Below are 19833 nucleotides of genomic sequence, written 5' to 3'. Positions count from 1 at the left end.
TATATATTTTTGTCATAAAAACTATGTTTGCTCGTAAGAATATACCATCCAATTTAATTGACTCAATAAATATTTAGTTTATTTAAAATTGGGCTTGAGTTGAATATGATTTTTTTTCTTCATGTTTTCAACTCAATAAAAAGTCAGTTTATTCAATACTCGACTTGAGCTCAACTGAACTTTTACAAGTTACACTAAATTCAAAGTTATGAGTAAATTCCATTTGGTTTTGTAACTCAATTTGATTTAAAATTACAATCACTTTTGCATATTTTTATTAATTGATTTTTCATCAAAGAATTACTTATATATTATACTTTGATTCTTTTGTAAACCCAACTAATGAATTTATTATAGTTAAATTTAATTACTTAAAATTAATGTTTCTTTCAAAATTTCAATTAAATCAATAAGACATAACTTATTTATTTTTTAAAACACTTTTCCGAATTTTAAGACCTCCGTCAATATATTCATTATTTTATTAGTTGCCCATGTACTGAGTAACTTTCACATATGCCATTACACATACAAAAATACATAATTTATTCACATAAACCCTCCAACCATTATTTATATATCATCATCATCATATATCACAACATATACAAGTCTTTTTGGTAAAAAAAAGGAAAGTAATAAAAAAAAGACAAAGAAAACTCTCTCTCTATATATATATATATATATATATTTATATATAATTTATGAACTTTACTAAAAAAAAAAAGGTAAAAAAAAAAAAAAAAAAAAAACAAGAAGAAAAAGAAAAAGAAAAAGAAAAAAGAAGAAGAAGTAATTAGCAAAACCCCCTTTTTTCTGTTGGCATGTGTGTTGATGATGAGGGATTCACTGATCACAAAGTTGTGTGAGGAAGATTCTGCGGGAGTCTGAAGCGAACCTGCGATGCCGGCGAGCGCACGGCGACGCCGTGCCAGCAGATGCCACCCTTGCAGGGCTCGTGCGCGTGATGCGGCGGGGATGGCGGCGGAGAGTGATCGGCGGCGAAGGCGTAGGTGGCCTTACGAGAGACGTCCCAGGTGAGCGTGGCGACGAGAATGAGTGCGACGGTGGCAGTGGAAACGAGCAGGACGAAGGCGCCGCCGAAGCTGCGTCCGCACACGAAGCCATACGCCTTGATGCAGGCGATCACCGCCACGTACAGCACCGTTAGGTTACTCACTACAGCATCAGACACAGCCATAGAAGAGAAAGAAAATGTTTGTGTGTGGGTCGATCTGGGCGTGGTTGTAGCTTTAATGCGTCGTCGTCTTGGGAATGTTTCAGGGTTTTAACTTTTAATTATAATACCCGATGATGCCGAAATTACGATAATGGACCCCTCTTGTCTGATATCTCACCGTAATTATTATTATTATTATTATTATAAACATCAAATTTACAAACATTCTCATAATTTTTACCTAACTATTAGGATTGAAATCCACTCTTCATGATAAATTAAAATTAAAATTACAGAATCAAAATTTTATAATCAATACTAAAAACACACTCAAACATATTTTTCTAATACCCTTTATTTTATAAGGATAGAAAAGGTTGTTTAAAATGCTATTTTTATGTAATGTTTCTCTTAAATTTTAAGATAAGCTAATTAATTATATACTTGTTTTTAATAATTAATGTAAATTTAAAGTATAAAAGAGATGGCGTGGTTATTTACTACAGCCACATCGAGCTTATCTATTTCGATATTCAGAACAAGGAGATCCGAACATATCCACCGGATTCGTAACTTATCGTGGTGTTATTATCGTACGCAACCGCCGATTTTTGCAACTCCAAGGAGATAATGCCACGTGTCTCTCTTGTCTCTTTTCGCCTGACGTGGCTTTTATTTTTATTTTTTAATTACTTTCTGGGCTTCGAATCGGGTTTACCTTTTCTTTACCGTATTCTGCTTATGTGGTTTGTTGTTATTATGCTTAAACTTTTCGCAAGTATAACTATCAACACTACTAGACAGTGCCTCCTTTTTACCGTATTTGTACGGATTATACTGAGACCTCGTAATATCAGAAAAGCACATTACATACAATCTTAGATTATGATGTTTTTAACCAGTGTTTAGTACAAACAAATAATATTATTTTTTTATTAAAAATAAAGACGAAATTTAGCTCCATGTATATGAAATTTAAAGTCGAATATGGATTTTAGTTTATAAAAAATTTTCTTATATTTCTGTATATAGGTAGGTGAAGGTACCCTGAATGGTTCTGCACTAATTACCTGGTTTAGGTAGCTGTAATAACATCCTAATCCTAATCCTAGTCTTAATCATAATCCTAACCTTCACAATCATCAAGCGATCGTGATTCTTGCATGCAATCTTCTCATAAGTCAAAAACATAAGGTGTTTTGGTATCCTTTATCTGCTTTGCCGTTGTATCCACGGCAATTGAATTTGATCGATAAATATAACTAAAATGTGGATTGAGCAGTAGCATCGTTTGAGGTAAAATGTTACTAATGTTATGATGGACATAACAATGCTTTTGCGGGTCTATGAAGAAATAGAACCACCTCGTTTGTTGTGTCTTTTCTCGGAACAACATGGCAAGTCATTCGTTTGTTTGGCTGTCTTCAATCTAATGATATAATAAATATTAAATAATAGTTAGATATATATTTTGGGTTAAATATATCTTTTAGTCCTCATATTTGTTTCCCATTTTCAATTAGGTTCTCATGTTTTTTTTGTGCCAATTGTATCATAATATTTATAAATTTGAGGCAATTAAGTCCTCTCCGTTAACTGACCACTAACGTCGTAGGCCAATTGAAAGAGCTTAATTATCTCAAATTTACAAATATTAAGATGCAATTGGGACAAAAAAAAAACGGAGAGGACTTAATTGCCTCAAATTTACAAATATTAGGATGCAATTGGGACAAAAAAAAACATGTAGACCTAATTGAGAATGAGAAATAAATATGAGGACTAAAACATATATTTAACCTATATTTTTTACATTTATTTATAACTAATAAAGGTAAAATATTATAAAAGTAATTACATTTTTTAAAAAAAAAACAAAAAATAAAAAATAATAGTGTTGATCATGTAAAAAAATTATATATATTAAAGTATCGTTTTTCATTGATATAATGATAAAACGAAACATTTATATTCATTTAAGGCATATTATAAAAATAAAATAATTACAGAAAATAATTTTTTATATTTATTTAAGAAAGATATTGATCATATCATACTCTGAGATCAGTTACATAAAAAAAGTTGATTTCATCCTTAATCAAAAGTTTTAAAATAATAAATTAATAAGTATTTATTATAATACTCTGTATTTTCATTTTTATTTAAAGTAAAATTTATATTTATATTTTAATTCTCAATATCAAATAAATATGAAAAATTTATGTATTTTAAAATAAGATTTTTAATAAAGAAAGTTATTTACATGGTATAGTTAAACAAGGGGTTATATTATTATATTAAATAATAACTTTGGATTACGATGCCCCAACTTCATTCGGTTACATTCTTCAACGAATTAATTTGGCACAGAAAATTACACAAAACTTTGACTTTAGAGGGTTTCGTCACGTTATGCTATTTATAACATCTTCAATCAAAATCGCTTGCATAAGTCCTTTTGTTCATAAAAAATAATATTTAAACACAAGTTTCACACATGTATTTTTTTTTTTTAGAAATAAAAATGCCTGCCTATAAAATTAAATAATAAGTTGTCATTTTGTACCGGAGATTAATTTTTTCTATCAAGTTTAATGTTTTTATACGGTTGAATATATTCATATACATATATTTTTTAAATGGAATGAGTTTATTAACGTGAATTTGTGAAGAGCATTTATTACCCAAGTAATTAATGTGAAGTCTACTCGATAAGACTGCTGAACAAAAGATTTTCTATTTTGAAACATACTTAACATCAAATTAATCTTTATTTTATAACCATGTTTAAGTGTTAATTGTAACGTCCTTCTTGTAATTGTATCTTGAGAACACTTTTTAGGATTTGAAATGTGAAAGATTTAATTGTGTTTATTTATGCGTTTCAACTTGTTAAAGTTGTAGACAATAGTTAAAGTAAGACAATTATTCCATTACTAAGTTCATGTATGATATTCCCACGCCTTCATATTTTTTTTAGAAAATACCATTTGAAACATATATTAAAATACTTTTTTTTTTTTTATAGGAGTCTAGATCTATTTCTCCACACTTTTCTACTAATCTTTTAAGGTCATTATGCATTTATGTTACAATAGTTTTTAGTCTTTCACTTGTAGTCTTGAAGACGAATGGATAAATATAAAAGTTTTTAAGTGAGTGAAATAGATTTAATTATTACAGTAAAATCTTATTAGATTCACATAGTTACTTACTTTTTACTTTCTTTTTATATTTATAAGTTTTAAAATGAACTTTTAATTATAACTGATCTAATCATGATCCAAAAATTAATAAACTTGTTTTAACTGTTTTTATTTGTAAGTGTTTTGGATTTATGGTGATGCAATTAACAGTAAAGAGATCAATCGGTTTAATGAGAGATTGTCCAATTTCTAGAACTTCAAGGTTGTGTTCGCATCAGGAGAAAACATTGTTGAGGAGAGAATGTGAGGAATGATTTGCGAGATATGCCAATTTTGATCATCTCGCTATATTGTAAAGATTTGGAGTGATTTTATGTGAAATGTCATATGTGTGCTCATTTGTTTCTAAAATACCACGACAATATTAACACGTTAAAATGTTATTTGGTTCCAAAGTTGGGTTATCCGGTTCTAGTATATAGAAGGAATTGTACAACAAGTTGTATTCGGTTTTGGGAGTGAAGTATTAAGTCCCGGTGCATGGGAGATGAAGAATACATTGTATTCGATTATGGTTTCTCTTGTATTCGGTTCCACTCCTTGGTTCACCATGCTATATCCTTGTATTCGGTTCCTGAATGCGTTATTCGGTTTCAGAATGCGTTATTCAGTTACAACAAGGCTTCACCTTCCTCCATGCACTGATGTCTTTCCATGGTTGATGTTGCACGTTGTGAGATGCAGAGGTCCCTTCATCAATTGTCACCAATGAAACGTCAAACCCGTATGTTATAGCTATTGTGGTTGGCTCATTGATAATCCTCGACACGTTCAAACCCACGATTTTTCCAACATCCTCAGTGGCTTGTCTCTGCGCATTGTTGAAATAAGCAGGACAGTGATCACCGCATCATTCACCGAGTGACCCATGCAGGCTTCGACAACACCATGGAAGATATATCTCCTACTGCAAGGTTCTTCTCTTCATCCCTATATGTGACAGAAATCATGGGCTTGTCCCTAGAACCAGGGACAACCTTAAAGGACCAGAGTTTCATGTCTTGTTGAACGGACTGGTCGGAGAATCTGTGTCTGATTAAACGTTTAACATCGAAGACAGTGTTTTGCGGATTCATGCAACGCTAGTTCATGGTAACATCACCCAACAACCTTTGAGTGTCGTTGAAGGCAACATAGGAAGGGGTGGTGTGATTACCTTAGTCGTCGGGAATCACCTCGACGCGGTTGTGTTGCCACACTGCCATGCAACTATAGGTGGTTCCCAAGTCAATGCCTAAGACTTTGCCTTTTCTGGTTGCCATGGAAAAGAAGAGCTTATTTACTAAATTATAATTTTTGTATATTTTCAAAATTAATTTTAATAATTAATGTTAAATTTTTTTCTCTTTATAAATATTTTTACAATTAAATATAACATTTTATATTACTTTAATAACTATGGACATTTTGGTAATATTTAATTTCTATCAATTAAACAAAATTTTTAAATCTAGCACATTAATCAAATCTTACACTAATTCTCGCAAACTTTACTCCTAAATTCACTTTTAATTACCTCCAAATCCACTTTTTTAAAAAAAAAAAACAAAAATATTTGCTCTCAAATTTTCCCAAATTTATTCAATCACTTTTTCACAAATCATCTTTTTCAAATCCTCATGTATGAACAAAGGCTAAGTTAATGAAGTTTTTTAATATTTTTTTAAACATTGACTGTCTAATCATTAGGTACATTTTGAAAAAATATTATTTATCAGAAAAGTCTAGAATTTGTAGTTTCTTTGAAGATATCGATAAACATTAAAAGCTTTGTTGTTGTTTTTTTGTTCTTTCATTGTTTGGCAATTTTCAACTTTTTAAGTCACTGCTTTCCTTTTTTTTTCTACATATATACTTTTATTCTTTTCGTTCTTTTGCATAACTCTTTTCAAATGGGAAAGTTTCGTTTAATTATTTTCTTTTTTTCTGTTCCTTTCTTCAAATGGACATTTTTTCAATCTTACATCAACCAGAACTTCATTTCAAAATTAATTTCAAACTACATGTTATCAAATATTTGTTTCAAAATATATTTTATTTAATTTTTTTGGGATTTTTATTTTTAAAAATGAAAAATAAATAAATAAAAAGAATTAGAGGTTACTTCTGTCAATATAAAAATATCAAAATATATAAAGTTTAATAATTTATAAATGAAAGTGTAAGAAGAAGCCCATTTTGTTTTGGTCTTATTGGTTTTGTAATTTTTTGTCCCGACCTATGGAAAGGACCCTTTCTCAGTCAGTGCTGGAGCCCATTTTCGAGACCTTGGACGTGAATGTTGGTTTAAATCAATCATATAATAATTTTAGAGACATCTTCCTATTTCACGTTACATAATTTTATAAAACTAACATTTTAATGTATCTAACATATATAGTCGTATAGGATAATGTTTAAAATTTAAAATAAATAATTTATACTATATACTTTTATTTTTTATTTTTAATAATTTAACATAAAATTATTGAATTTTGATTTAAAAAAAATAATATATTGAAAAAAATTAGATTAAAATAAATAAAATAAAATTGTTTTAGATTGTGTTTGTTTTTACCGTAATTGCGAGTTGATTTTAACATAAATACGGAGTTAAGATGATTATTAATGCATGAGAATAAAGTGGATAATCTTTAATTTTAATAAATTGTAAATAATCCATGTTGAATTTCTTTTTATATCAATTGTTTGATAAAAATACCAAAAAGAGTTTCTTATGTTTATGTGAACGTTGTGGTTTAATTGAGTTGTTGAGTGAATGAGTTGTCAAGTATTGAAAAAGTCAATTGGAAAATACGATATTTATCACTTACTATGTTACGACCCGTGCGCTTGTTGTGTTGATGGTTTTGCAGCCAGTAATAACGCATTTAGTCCACGAATTTGTTGTTTGATTCAAATTATGCTAAGTTACAAATTAATATGTATTTAGCATGGTAGGCAGACAAATAATCAAACAATCCATTAGATAGACAGATAGGTTGATAGGTTATCGGGCAGACTACAAGTAGTTGCACATGCCAATAAATAGTAGGACAGACCAATAGGCAGTTAGACGAGTTGGTAGTCATGCGAGTTGGAACTGTTTTGGTGCAAGCACGGAGGACACAATTAGTTATGTTTTGAGTCATATTGTCCTAAGACGAGATCAATGTTGATGTTGTCGAAGGGTACTTAAACACATACAATATATATTTCATGATCTTATAAATATAGGTGGAATCAATTATGTTAGTATGTTGGATGTGATGGAATCAATATGTAAAATTGATTTAGTGGCATTTGGTGAATAAAATGAGACTGAAATCAATTTCGCGGTCTCATATCATGCAAGTGGAATGTATTATGGTAGTTGTGTTTGATGTTTGTGTAATATTTGACGTTTTTTTTTTTTTTTGAGGTGGAGAACATTTAACTCAGTGATTCTACATAGTATGTGTTGAAGAAGTCCTGATTAATTGTGTTGTTATTTGGATGAGGTGTTGGTTTTTTTTTTATTTTTCAAAAGGTTAGAGGTGTTAATAATTTGGTATGTGAATAATTGTTACATAAATTAATTTCGTATGATGATAAATATCTATTAATTAATAATTAATAACTATTTAACAGTTACTTATAGTTGTGTTTTAGTAAATATCATTCACAATAATTTAAATAATAACATACAACTTATTGTTTACAAAATTAAATTTGAAATTTAATCCTACAATTTATTTTTATATTTTTTTTTTTGTAATTTTTTTATCCTTAAGAAATTTAATTTCAATTTAAAATAATTTTCACCACTTAAATTTAAATTTATATAATTTTTTTATGTAAGAGTAAAATGATAATCATATTTTTTTATCAGATAAAAACATTTTTTTAATCTATCATACTCCTTGTATAATTTGCAAACTTATATAAACTTTTCTTTTAAATCTCCTTATTCAAATTATTTAATCTAAATAATACCACAATACTCTTTTTATCCTTCAGATCCATTTAATCACCCTCTCTCACGTTAAGTTTTCCATCCAAACACTCACTTAAGAAATGAATAATAGAAAAAATAAATTGAATGATTTAATGAACATAAAAATTATTTTTATTAGTTATTATCTTCTAGAAATACCCTCATAAAAAATAGTTCTTAAAATTTAATTTTGATATTGCAAAAGTATTTTTTATACTAAGATTTAATATAAAAGAAATTGAATAAGGAAATAGACATTAAGAATAGAATGAAAGCTTTTAGATTTTTTCCACGTAAAAAAGAAAATATATAACCAATAAGAAGCTGCCGTATTGGAGAAACTAACTAACATTTTCCAAATCGTAATGGTGGACTTGCGCTTTGGAGTCGTCTGTGGGACCATCTCCTACACTACTCACAAATTCCACGTCGAAAGAACAAGAGAGAGCCAATAAAGTAATGCCACGCGTCATAACTTTGATTTCGGACCGTTAGATTGTCCACGCTGGCGAACGGAGGTATTGTTAGGAAATAAGCTCCCCCGTAACAAACACGGGGCAAACCTATACGTGAGTCATATATAAATAAACCATCTAAACGCAGATGCGAAATCAATCCAAACTAAACGGATCTCTTCTTCACTGTTGGAAGCTACTAGAAGCATTGAGTGTGCGCGCACTGCGATGAGGAAGTGGACGGTTGCTTCCGTTCTCCTTCTACTCTGTCTCCTCTTTCTCTTTGCAGATCAAGGTACGCCACTTCACCATTCACCGTTCACTCTTGTTTTCTGCGTGTTCGGTTTCGTTTTCGAATTCATTAACGCATCGTATTTTTTCTTCCGCAGGTCGGAAGTTTCAGGCGAATGCCGCGGGCGATTCCGACGGTGTTGTAGATCCGCCCAAGGTGGAGGACAAGATCGGCGCTGTTCCTCATGGTCTTTCCACCGATTCAGATGTGGTCAAAAGGTGTGTGTTGTTATCTCTCTCTTTACCTTTCGATTTTTTGTTTTGGCATCTGAACCCGTGTTACTGTGATTTTAAGGGAGGCGGAGTCGATCTCGAAGAAATCTCTTCGGAGCAACGCCGAGAAGTTTGAGTTCCAAGCGGAAGTGTCACGGCTCATGGATATTATCATCAACTCTCTCTATAGTAACAAGGATATCTTCCTGAGAGAGTTGATTTCCAATGCTTCCGACGTAAGCGCTTTATTTATTAATTTAAATTAAATTTAGTAAACTGCTGCATTTCAATTTCAGCGCCCGAACTCGAATAAGTTGTTGTTAATGACAAATGATGCGTGCATTTTAGGCTTTGGACAAGATTAGGTTCCTTTCTCTCACGGACAAGGAGGTTTTGGGAGAAGGTGATAACACCAAGCTTGATATTCAGGTTAGTACTGGTAGCATCTATTAATTATTATTATTATTATTATTTTAAAGATATTTTTGGTTTAATGTTTACGTTGACAGTCTAAGAAATGAATGGCGGTTGTGTATTGTTTCATTAGTGATTTGTTTTTTAACTAAACTGAAGCATGTTGATGTTTCAGATTAAGTTAGACAAGGAAAAGAAAATTCTCTCGATCAGAGACCGGGGTATTGGTATGACGAAGGAGGATTTGATTAAGAATTTGGGAACAATTGCTAAATCTGGAACTTCAGGTATGTATGTTGTTGCTTTTGCTGATGTGATTTTGCTGTGATATGCTTGGGACGGTGTTAATTGGAACTGTGCGTTGAATCAGCGTTTGTTGAGAAAATGCAAACAAGTGGAGATCTCAATCTCATTGGGCAGTTTGGTGTCGGCTTTTACTCTGTGTATCTCGTGGCTGACTATGTTGAAGTTATTAGCAAGCATAACGAAGATAAGCAGTATGTCTTTAAGACTTGATATTGTTTTCTAATCAGTAAATGTCGAAAGCTTTATTTTTTTTTTTTGTTGATTTGTAAATATGAAATTATTCGATTCTCAGGTATGTATGGGAATCAAAAGCTGATGGAGCTTTTGCAATCTCGGAAGATACATGGAACGAACCTCTAGGACGTGGAACCGAGATTAGACTACACCTCAAAGAAGAGGCTGGGGAGTACTTGGAGGAATCTAAACTGAAAGTATGCACCAAACTATTACCTTAATGATTATAACTTTGTTGAGTTTAAATTTCTTGTCTCCTTGTTTACTGCACACAAGTTTATGCTTAGGGGTCATTAACTTTACACTTCAGAGTATAGTATGTAGTGTGCATTTATGCAATATTAAGTAGAGCGCTGGGATTATATGGAGTGTTGCACTTGCAAAATGCCCGAGGTCTCATTAGTTAAAGTAACTTTTACAGTCCAAGTAAATATTTACATGGATTATGATTTATGGTTGCGAATAGGATAAGAAAAAAAAGGATTGACATGATTTAATATTCGAAGATTTCGTCAATGACTGTTCTCAATACGAAAGAAGTCATTCTATTGCTAAATATGATTTGATAACTGTTGTTCACAGGAATTGGTTAAGAGGTACTCTGAATTTATTAACTTCCCTATCTATATTTGGGCAAGCAAAGAGATTGATGTGGAGGTTCCCGCAGATGAAGATGATTCCGGTGATGAAGATGATTCTGGTATGTATATTTTAAAGAATTTCGTTGGATCTGGCCATTTATATCCTGTTCTAAGATGATGTTTCGGTGTTTGTTCATTCCTTTATATCATGGTGATGATAATTTAAGATTCTTACCTTATTTTCTTCCGTAAACAGCTGATGGCAGCCCCAAGGAGGAAACCGAAGAAGAAGATGCTGATAAAGGTGAAGATGAAGACAAGCCTAAGACAAAAACAGTGAAGGAAACAACTTACGAATGGGAACTTCTGAATGATGTGAAAGCTATATGGCTGAGGAATCCAAAGGAGGTTACCGAGGAAGAATACACCAAATTCTACCACTCTCTTGCCAAGGTAATATTTGCAAGTTCATTACATATGCGATACTTCTAGGGAATCTGTAGCTGAATTCACACCACTCCGAGTTTAATATTCATGAAGTGGCTTTATGTTTGTTCAGGATTTCAGTGATGAGAAACCTCTATCGTGGAGTCACTTCACTGCCGAAGGTGATGTAGAGTTCAAGGCAGTCCTGTTTGTACCACCTAAGGCACCTCAGGATTTATACGAGAGCTATTATAACGCAAACAAATCCAACCTGAAGTTGTATGTTAGACGAGTCTTCATTTCAGACGAGTTTGATGAACTGTTGCCCAAGTACCTAAACTTCTTGAGGGTATGCATCGCTGTGCTTTGTTCTTGGAGATAAATATAATTAAGAAGATCGGATTAATTTTTTGTTAATGTTATTTTTGACATTGGGAGCAGGGTCTTGTTGATTCCGACACATTGCCACTTAATGTATCGCGAGAAATGCTTCAACAACATAATAGTTTAAAGACAATCAAGAAGAAACTTATCAGGAAAGCCCTTGATATGATCCGTAGGATTGCTGATGAGGATCCTGACGAGTCCAGTGACAAAGAAAAGAAAGGTATGATTTTAAATTATGGGCTCGATCTGTTGTAATCCATATTCTTTTCCGGGGCTATGGTTGATCAAAACGTGTCAGTCCTATAATTTTAGGCTTGCTGTGTGCCCTACGGTCCAAATATTCTCGTTTTTTTTTTGGTTTTTTGCGGTGGTGGTGCTGAAATGATTTTGTCACCTTTCTTTAATTGTATGAGTAGCTTCTTGAAGTCTATTCGCTGACTTCCATCTATCTTAAATATTTATGCAGACGATGCATCCTCTGACAACGATGAGAAGAAAGGTCAGTATGTCAAGTTCTGGAATGAGTTTGGTAAATCCATTAAACTTGGTATCATCGAGGATGCCACTAACAGAAATCGGTTGGCAAAATTGCTCAGATTTGAGAGGTATCGTACTTGTGCTTGTAATAACTAAACTCAGTAGTGTAATTTCGCCGTTTTCGATAGGTAACATTTTTTATGATGCTTGTAACACTTGCAGCACCAAGTCTGATGGTAAATTGACATCCCTGGATCAGTACATTTCTAGAATGAAAGCTGGCCAGAAGGACATCTTTTACATAACTGGAACCAGCAAAGAACAGCTGGAGAAATCTCCATTCCTTGAACGGCTTAAGAAGAAAAATTTTGAGGTGGAATTTAAAATCAATTTATTTTAAAGCAGATCCTTACTTCCAGAAATTATATTTATTTTAATGTAGATCGTTACTTCCAGAAATTGTATTTATTTGTTCTTTGGAAACTTTTGTTTCTGTTCTGCTGAGGAAAAACGATTTCATTGATTTGATGTATTCTAAGTGTATTTTCTTTTCAACTTGGTACAGGTTATTTACTTCACGGATCCAGTTGATGAATACTTAATGCAATACCTGATGGATTATGAAGATAAAAAGTTCCAAAATGTGTCCAAGGAGGGTTTGAAACTCGGGAAGGATACGAAAAACAAGGAACTGAAGGAATCCTTTAAGGATCTCACCAAGTGGTGGAAAACTGCTCTATCCAAGGACAATGTCGATGATGTGAAGATATCCAACCGATTGGATAACACTCCTTGTGTAGTAGTGACATCAAAATATGGTTGGAGTGCAAACATGGAGCGAATCATGCAGTCTCAAACTTTGTCAGATGCTAGCAAGCAAGCATACATGCGTGGAAAGAGGGTGCTTGAGATCAATCCTAGGCACCCTATTATCAAGGAGCTCCGCGAGAGAGTAGTAAAGAACCCCGAGGTATTCTTAGATTTTAATGGTGCCTGTTATTTAATTTTATCTGTAGCTTCTCTTTACTCAACACGAGTAAACTATATTTGTTGACACAATTGGGCTAACTTTTCAGGATGAGGGCGTGAAACAAACAGCACAGCTGATGTACCAGACTGCACTCTTCGAGAGTGGCTTCAATCTTGATGATCCCAAGGATTTCTCTTCCCGTATTTATGATTCGGTGAAGTCTAGTTTGAACATCAGTCCTGATGCAACAGTTGAAGAGGAAGATGACACCGAGGCGGAGGCTGAAAGTGAGGCAAAAGAAACTCCAAACAAGCCTGAAGCTGAAGTTGATGATGATGTTGACGATACGAAAGACGAGTTGTAGATTTCAATGACATCCACTATTTATTGACGGTGCTGTCGGTTTCCTTTTCTTTTTCATGGTTTAGCTAATAGACCGTAATAGCTTTATGTACGAGTTTTGTTTTCGTAAGTTTAAGACCTTAGTGTAATCATCTTTTACGTTGGAATTTTGTCCTCCCACCATACTAGCTTAACACAATTTTCGGTCCAAAAAGTTTACTTCTTTCTCTTTACTATCATCAGCGTCGTGTCAAAAGATTTCGCCGCATTATGAGAAAAATATATCATAAAAAATTATAAGTATTTATATTGATTGTTTCAAATTTAAAAAAAAAAAACGACTTAAATTTATAATTAAGTATATAATTGCTCACCAATGGAATAATTAAGAGTCTTCTTGTCTTGGGAGAGGAGTCTTCGTAACGATGGTAAAAGGAACACATTTTTGGATTATACGAATAAATGGATCACTCTATACAGTTGACTGATGATAATATTATTTGAAAGGCTTAATTTCACTTTTGGATTAAATCAAATTTTAGAATGCGTCTATATATTGTATTTGAAGTTTTAACTTAATTTGCTTTTTAATGGAACAATATTATTCCTATTCAATGAGAGCAAAAATTAATAATTAATTTTAATTAAAATTAAAAAATATATGTTAAAATATATAAGTTATAAAATAGAGATTTTTTTATTGAAATTAAAAATGTATAAAATAAAATTAATTTTTATATTTGAGTGAAGTGATTTGATTAAAAATTTTAAAAGATTATTTAATGATGTAATTAAGCTTAAATATTAATTTGATCTTATTTTGAAGAATGACAATAATTTAATTTTTTAAAATAATTGGGATTAAATTAAGTTAAAATTTTCAAATATAAAAACTATATTAAATATAATAATCTAATTGTTATAACAATATTAAAGTGAATGTAATAAAAATAACAATTGCATGTCAAATTGAATTTTCCAAACAAGATAAAAAGAACAAAAGTTAAATTAAGTCAATCTTAAAAATATTATTTTCACTCATTGATTTAACTCTAACTATATTCATGTATAATTTAGATTTACCTTTTCATATTCTACATAAAAACAGTTTAATTGCTTAAAATTAGTTTAATGACAAAATGTGACCCAACTATTTAATTTTTTTTATCAGTAAAAAACTTGATTTGTCAAGAATGGGATTCGAACCCATGCCCTTTCGGACCAGTACCTGAAACTGGCGCCTTAGACCAACTCGGCCATCTTGACATATGAGCATTTGTCCAATGTTCATAGTATTACAACACAGAATTTATTGCCCACTGCATAAAAAGTTTACCCAACTTGCCAAAAAAAATAAATGTTGTTAATGTAATAAATCTCTAATTGCAAAATGTTTCTGTACATTGAACTACTGTTTAAAAAATAATCAGCAAAATAAATTGAGCCCAACAATTAGGTACTACTTCCAATACTCTACAAATTTCTTCTCCCACCTTCCATAACTCCTAAATGTCAACAAATAAATTGGGGTAAGCCTTTCCTTGTATATTCTAATAGTCACAAATATTTAAATAAAACTTCACTTTCTATTCACTATCTCTTCAACACATATTTAAAGTAAAATTGTGCACTAACTAATAAATGGAAAAAATATCCAGTATATTAAGGTATTATCATTTAATATTGTATAAGTGTCCAAACTTAAAATGACTTGTTAAATAATATACACTTGTACATAAAAAATGAACCGAAGTAGCTACATCAACTAAATGACTATTACATATTGCATATCGTAAAAAACACATATAACGATTAACTGCAACATTTGTAGTATGATGGAGACTAGCGTAATTGCAAATTTTTATTAACTATTTTAATTGTTCAAATCAAATTGCAATTTTTTATGTTTTTAATCGTTAAAATAGAATTAGTTACAATCTTAATTGTTCAAATCCAATTATTGACAATATTTGTCATTCAAATTAAATTATTGATGATTTTAATCGTTGAATTTGAATTTTTGATATTTCTGATCATTCAAGTTAAATTAGTGACAATCATAATTATTTAAATCAAATTATCGATGATCTTTATCATCTAAATAAAGTTATTGTTGATCTTAAATAGTTCAATCAAATTGTTTACGATCTTAATTGTTCAAATCAAATCATTGATAATCTTAATTATGTGGTCATGATTTAAATCGTTGGTCGAAATAGTTACAAATCGATTTGACTGTGTTAATCATATTTATTCGATCAATCTTAATCTATGTTCAAAACAAAAAAAGTGATTATTTTTGTTTGATTTTAGTTAAAATACTCATGCACCTAAGAATTGTTCATCTTTAATCTTAAAACCTTAAAATAAAAAAGTTGAAAAACAAATTATGTCTAATCTCTCAACTTTAAGAGTCCGAGATTGGGATCAAGTCTAATTTTTTAATGAACAAATTATGTTATTGACATTAAGAGATTTATATTACTTTTAATGATTTAAAGTATTCTCTCTAGTGAAAAAATACAATGAATATAGATAATTAAGAGAAAATATTCAGTAAGTAAATGTGAATAAGTGTATGTCTCTTTGCCAACCCAAATGACATGGTGCCAACCTTAAAATAGCCTCAAAGTTCCCTTTAACTGCATATTTAGAGTACCAACCATGTTACTCAAATTCTAAGTCAAGCAAAGCATAGAAAACACTACTTTTCATACTCTGCTACATCACTTTCTAATTCAATAATGGCAATCCACCTATGAAAAACTCCCTTTTTAGCTGGTGGGGTGCACATGATTCTGATTGAAATTGCTTTCCAGTTAAAATGATTACCAAAGAGAACTACTCATCGTGAGATTTAGTTATCAATGTCACCTACCACTTTTTTGCACAATTATGAGTATTGCAAAGAGAAGAAGATAAGCAAAGTGAGAGTAAGAATATATGGGAAGGGACATGAATGAAATTTGGATGAGATTCCACTGAAAAAATTGGAAAACCATGGACTGTCAACTATCAACGGCATCTCCCCTGTCCCTGTTTCTGATCCAAATCCAGAAGGAGGAGCTGCTGAATCTCTTGCAGATTTTTGGCTGCACGTAAAAACAATAACACTTCTTTTAATGAAAAGAAGTATAAGAGATTCATATCACTCTCTATCTAAAATCTCAGGAAAACGAGGCAATCAATCTTTCACTTTTATATAATCTTTTACTTTTTCCATTTCTATTTAATGTAAGACTTGGATTAACATGATCTTAAAAAAAATATATACTTTAATACACGTAACTTTTTTACATTCATCGGACATTATTATCTTTTATATATTTTATTTTTTTCTTTTTTAAAAAAAATATAAAACTTTACTTTTTTTTTTATGATATTTTACTCTATCAAAAGAATGTAAAATTGTGTGATTGTGCCATTGTTAAAAGAAAAGCTTTTTTTTTTTAGATTTTGAAAATGGTATATTATTCCTTTTGATGTGTTTCTGAATAACGAAACAATCAAACGAGAATATAATGTAATAGATTCCAATCGTGAGTGAGGTATTCTTGTTGCTAAGCAACACTCTTTTCTTTTTGTGTTCTTCAAGCAAATATAGTTTGTACTTTAACTTGAGCCACACTAAAAGGGCACCATAACTAGAAAACTAAAAAGTTAGTTACCAACTACCGTATCACTCCAATTTTTTTTTTTTTAAAAGGTTGAATATTACAATAATCATTGAAATCGTAATCTCAGAAAAATTAAAACAAAAACATAAAGAAAGCAATGGGACTGAAAAGAAAACAAATAAGTGATTAAAATAATAGTTAGATGTAGAATCTCCTTACCTTGTGGTTGAAGGGCAGAATGTGATGGCGTAATCGGCTCCGGTACAGGTAAACGTACTCGTGGCGTCGTCGTACGCGTAGCTATACGATTTCGGACACGCGGATTTGAATACCTGCGAATATATCGAAGGCTTGCATGTCGAGGGTGAAGCGTACGCGCCGCTGCAGCAATACTCTGGGCTCTGAAACGCCTCACAGGCACTCCTACACGCGGCGCGATCCGCCACGCGTAGCTCGTTGGGGCACCGTTGGTTCAGGTCCGCAACGCACCCGGTGGACCCGCACGTACCCGACCCGCCACTTGGGTCTACAATTAACGGCAAGTTGTAACCGTCAACGAGGCTCACATCGTAAAAGTCCTGTGTGCCAGAACCCGACCCGATTGTGAACTCCGCCAATGTGGCCGGTGGACTTGCCCCTCCCCCGTTGCATTGGACCTGATTGGAGCCACAGTCTCCTGTCGTGCAACTACCCTGTTGAGTGTTCGGGTCAAAATTGCAGCCGGTTCTGCCCCAGAATCTTCCGGACCAATTGGGCGGTGCTTGGAAGATCCGTGACCCACCCGGTTTGAGTTCAAACCCGGTTGATTCCAATCCGGAGCTCCCTGCATTGGCCAAAATCCCAGGCCACACCGTGTAGTCACATTTGTTGATTAGAGTAAATGTGGCACACGAAGCACCTATTATGATACAAATTATAACTAGTTTAGATAGAAAATTTAATGAATGAATGAATGAAGTATATAATTAATTACCTTTGAAAAGAAATAGCCAGATGAGAGCAATGTGTAAGGAGAAGCAATATTCCATTTGCAATGTGATTGATTAATGGAAATGGAAGAGTAGAAGAGTCGCCATGCATGAATGAAATGATAATAATAAAAGATATAAGAGATGTGGAAGATGGATTATATAGATACTATAAAGAATATTAGGTTGAGTAAAACCCACTATAAGTTCTTCAGTCATACAGCCAAAGGTTGTAGCAAATTATTTGTATCTGGTTTTTCACTGCTCAATTTTTGGGATAATTAATTTCTGTTACAAGATTTTTATCAGACGGATTTAATGAACCAACGTATATAATATAAGGGGCAAAGTATATTTTCATTATTATTATTATTATTATAATTATTATTATTATGTAATTAATTGATTAAGGTCACTCTCACTTTTGATAGTGGCCAAGGGATTCGATTCTTCTTCTATCTTCTTTCTTTCTTCAGTCTTTCATTTTTCCAATTGTGTGTGAAGTGATGACTTTTGTGTTCATTTGCTGCGATTTCATTGCATTGCACGCCACGCTTTTCTAAGTTTCTAAATTTCGGATTAATGATATGTTTTATTCAAAAAATTCTAATATGAAAATTTGCCCTCAGTATGGACAAAGTCCTAATGATATATGAAGATTATCATAACAATGGAACTCTTCGAGAAATAATAATAATAATAATAATTATAATTAAAATCAATAAATTTATTATATATAATGTTTATACCATATTTAATAATCTTACATAAATTAAGAGTTAAAGTTTAAAAAAATTGAAATCTTTACGTTTTTTAAAGATAAAACCGTAATAAATAAAATTTTTAAACACATAATTGATAATTGATTTAAGAGGAATTTAGAATAATAATTTATATTTAAATAATAGCTTCAAATTTCTTTATATTGTATTGTATATAAACTATTTTCTTTACTAATAGCTTTCAGTTTAGTTACTCTGAAAGCATCTTATGATGTTTTGTTTGGTGACAAGTTTACCTAACATCCTTGGAAGACCAAGAATATAATATTTTTTTAACCTGTTGCTTCTGCATTTCTTCCCCATGTTTTTTTTTTCTTAAAATAATCTCTGACTTTCTAACATGGAATTGGATTCTCAATTATCGCATAAATTGATAACTATTGGGTTTAAATTAAGTAATTTTCTATTAATAAATGTTATATTAACCCATTATTCATTATTGTTAGTGTTGATAATAAGTAATGCTAACATTATTGAATACATTAAATTGAGATTTTCTGAATAAAATATAGAACACGCAAAGCACTTTACTAAAACAAGGCTTAAGAACCTTATATTTTTGCATACTTTTTTTTTTCTTTTTTTTTCTTTTATTTTCTTTTTCCCTGCGGACCTTTATAGACAGATGCATGCTGTATGTAACAACTCAAACTATGATAATTTATTAAACTTAGTTATAAAATGAATATGAATGTTTCTTTTAACAAAAGTTAATGCACCAATGTGAAATTAAATAATATTTCCTTAAAGTTTCAATAATTTACTATCACCGTACTTCGTCTAAATTAAATCAGGGATAGATGACTATTTATTTGTTTTTTAGTAAATGTTAGAAAATGAAGAGTTCTCAAAATTTTGAAGAAAACTTAAAGAAATTTAAATTTTAAAAACAAACGTTTTTAATAACTAAAAAAAATAAATATTTAATTTTGTAATTATGACTTGTTAACATTTTTAAAAAATAAAAATATTTAACTCGTTAGAAAATAAAAATAAAACTTTCTTAAAAAAAAATTCAGATCACTTTTT

General features: G+C 31.2%; 3 protein-coding genes, 1 non-coding gene and 1 pseudogene across 4 annotated transcripts; 1 reads left to right on the top strand and 4 right to left on the bottom strand.

The window, feature by feature from the left end:
* Positions 1–736: 736 nt before the first annotated feature.
* LOC106764495 lies at positions 737–1298 on the bottom strand. The gene has a single exon (XM_014648775.2). It carries the CDS (start codon positions 1199–1201, stop codon positions 854–856), a length of 348 nt encoding a protein of 115 aa, XP_014504261.1. The 5' UTR covers positions 1202–1298; the 3' UTR covers positions 737–853.
* A 3695-nt stretch (positions 1299–4993) lies between these two features.
* Positions 4994–5462, bottom strand: LOC106763795 (annotated as a pseudogene).
* A 3480-nt stretch (positions 5463–8942) lies between these two features.
* Positions 8943–13651, top strand: LOC106764918 (endoplasmin homolog). Its single transcript, XM_014649358.2, has 15 exons — positions 8943–9091; positions 9186–9306; positions 9383–9536; positions 9649–9729; positions 9890–10001; positions 10085–10211; positions 10313–10451; positions 10837–10954; positions 11092–11288; positions 11395–11610; positions 11703–11868; positions 12115–12253; positions 12348–12498; positions 12691–13095; positions 13202–13651. The coding sequence occupies exons 1-15, from the start codon at positions 9025–9027 to the stop codon at positions 13457–13459; spliced, it is 2451 nt and encodes an 816-aa protein (XP_014504844.1). The 5' UTR covers positions 8943–9024; the 3' UTR covers positions 13460–13651.
* A 971-nt stretch (positions 13652–14622) lies between these two features.
* Positions 14623–14703, bottom strand: TRNAL-CAG. Its single transcript has one exon. It is a non-coding gene; the product is annotated as a tRNA-Leu (tRNA).
* A 1333-nt stretch (positions 14704–16036) lies between these two features.
* LOC106764050 (pathogenesis-related protein 5) lies at positions 16037–18248 on the bottom strand. The gene is made up of 3 exons (XM_014648258.2): positions 18028–18248; positions 17274–17952; positions 16037–16529 (listed from the first exon to the last, which is right to left on the bottom strand). Exons 1-3 carry the CDS (start codon positions 18080–18082, stop codon positions 16331–16333), a joined length of 933 nt encoding a protein of 310 aa, XP_014503744.1. The 5' UTR covers positions 18083–18248; the 3' UTR covers positions 16037–16330.
* Between the last annotated feature and the right edge of the window lie 1585 nt (positions 18249–19833).

The sequence above is a fragment of the Vigna radiata genome, chromosome 6, assembly GCF_000741045.1.
Source record: "Vigna radiata var. radiata cultivar VC1973A chromosome 6, Vradiata_ver6, whole genome shotgun sequence".
NCBI lineage: Eukaryota > Viridiplantae > Streptophyta > Magnoliopsida > Fabales > Fabaceae > Vigna > Vigna radiata.
This window is presented reverse-complemented; position numbering and strand designations above follow the sequence as displayed.

What these genes read in the sequence shown, in the direction of transcription:
- LOC106764050 (XM_014648258.2), bottom strand. Translation starts at nt 18,082, where the DNA reads ATGGAATATTGCTTCTCCTTACACATTGCTCTCATCTGGCTATTTCTT. An exon ending in CTGGCTATTTCTTTTCAAAG is followed by an intron (nt 17,953 to 18,027) that starts GTAATTAATTAT and finishes GTATCATAATAG; the next exon opens with GTGCTTCGTGTGCCACATTT. An exon ending in TTCTGCCCTTCAACCACAAG is followed by an intron (nt 16,530 to 17,273) that starts GTAAGGAGATTC and finishes TTTTACGTGCAG; the next exon opens with CCAAAAATCTGCAAGAGATT.
- LOC106764495 (XM_014648775.2), bottom strand. Translation starts at nt 1,201, where the DNA reads ATGGCTGTGTCTGATGCTGTAGTGAGTAACCTAACGGTGCTGTACGTG.
- LOC106764918 (XM_014649358.2), top strand. Translation starts at nt 9,025, where the DNA reads ATGAGGAAGTGGACGGTTGCTTCCGTTCTCCTTCTACTCTGTCTCCTC. An exon ending in TGCTAAATCTGGAACTTCAG is followed by an intron (nt 10,002 to 10,084) that starts GTATGTATGTTG and finishes GCGTTGAATCAG; the next exon opens with CGTTTGTTGAGAAAATGCAA. An exon ending in AAATTGCTCAGATTTGAGAG is followed by an intron (nt 12,254 to 12,347) that starts GTATCGTACTTG and finishes TAACACTTGCAG; the next exon opens with CACCAAGTCTGATGGTAAAT.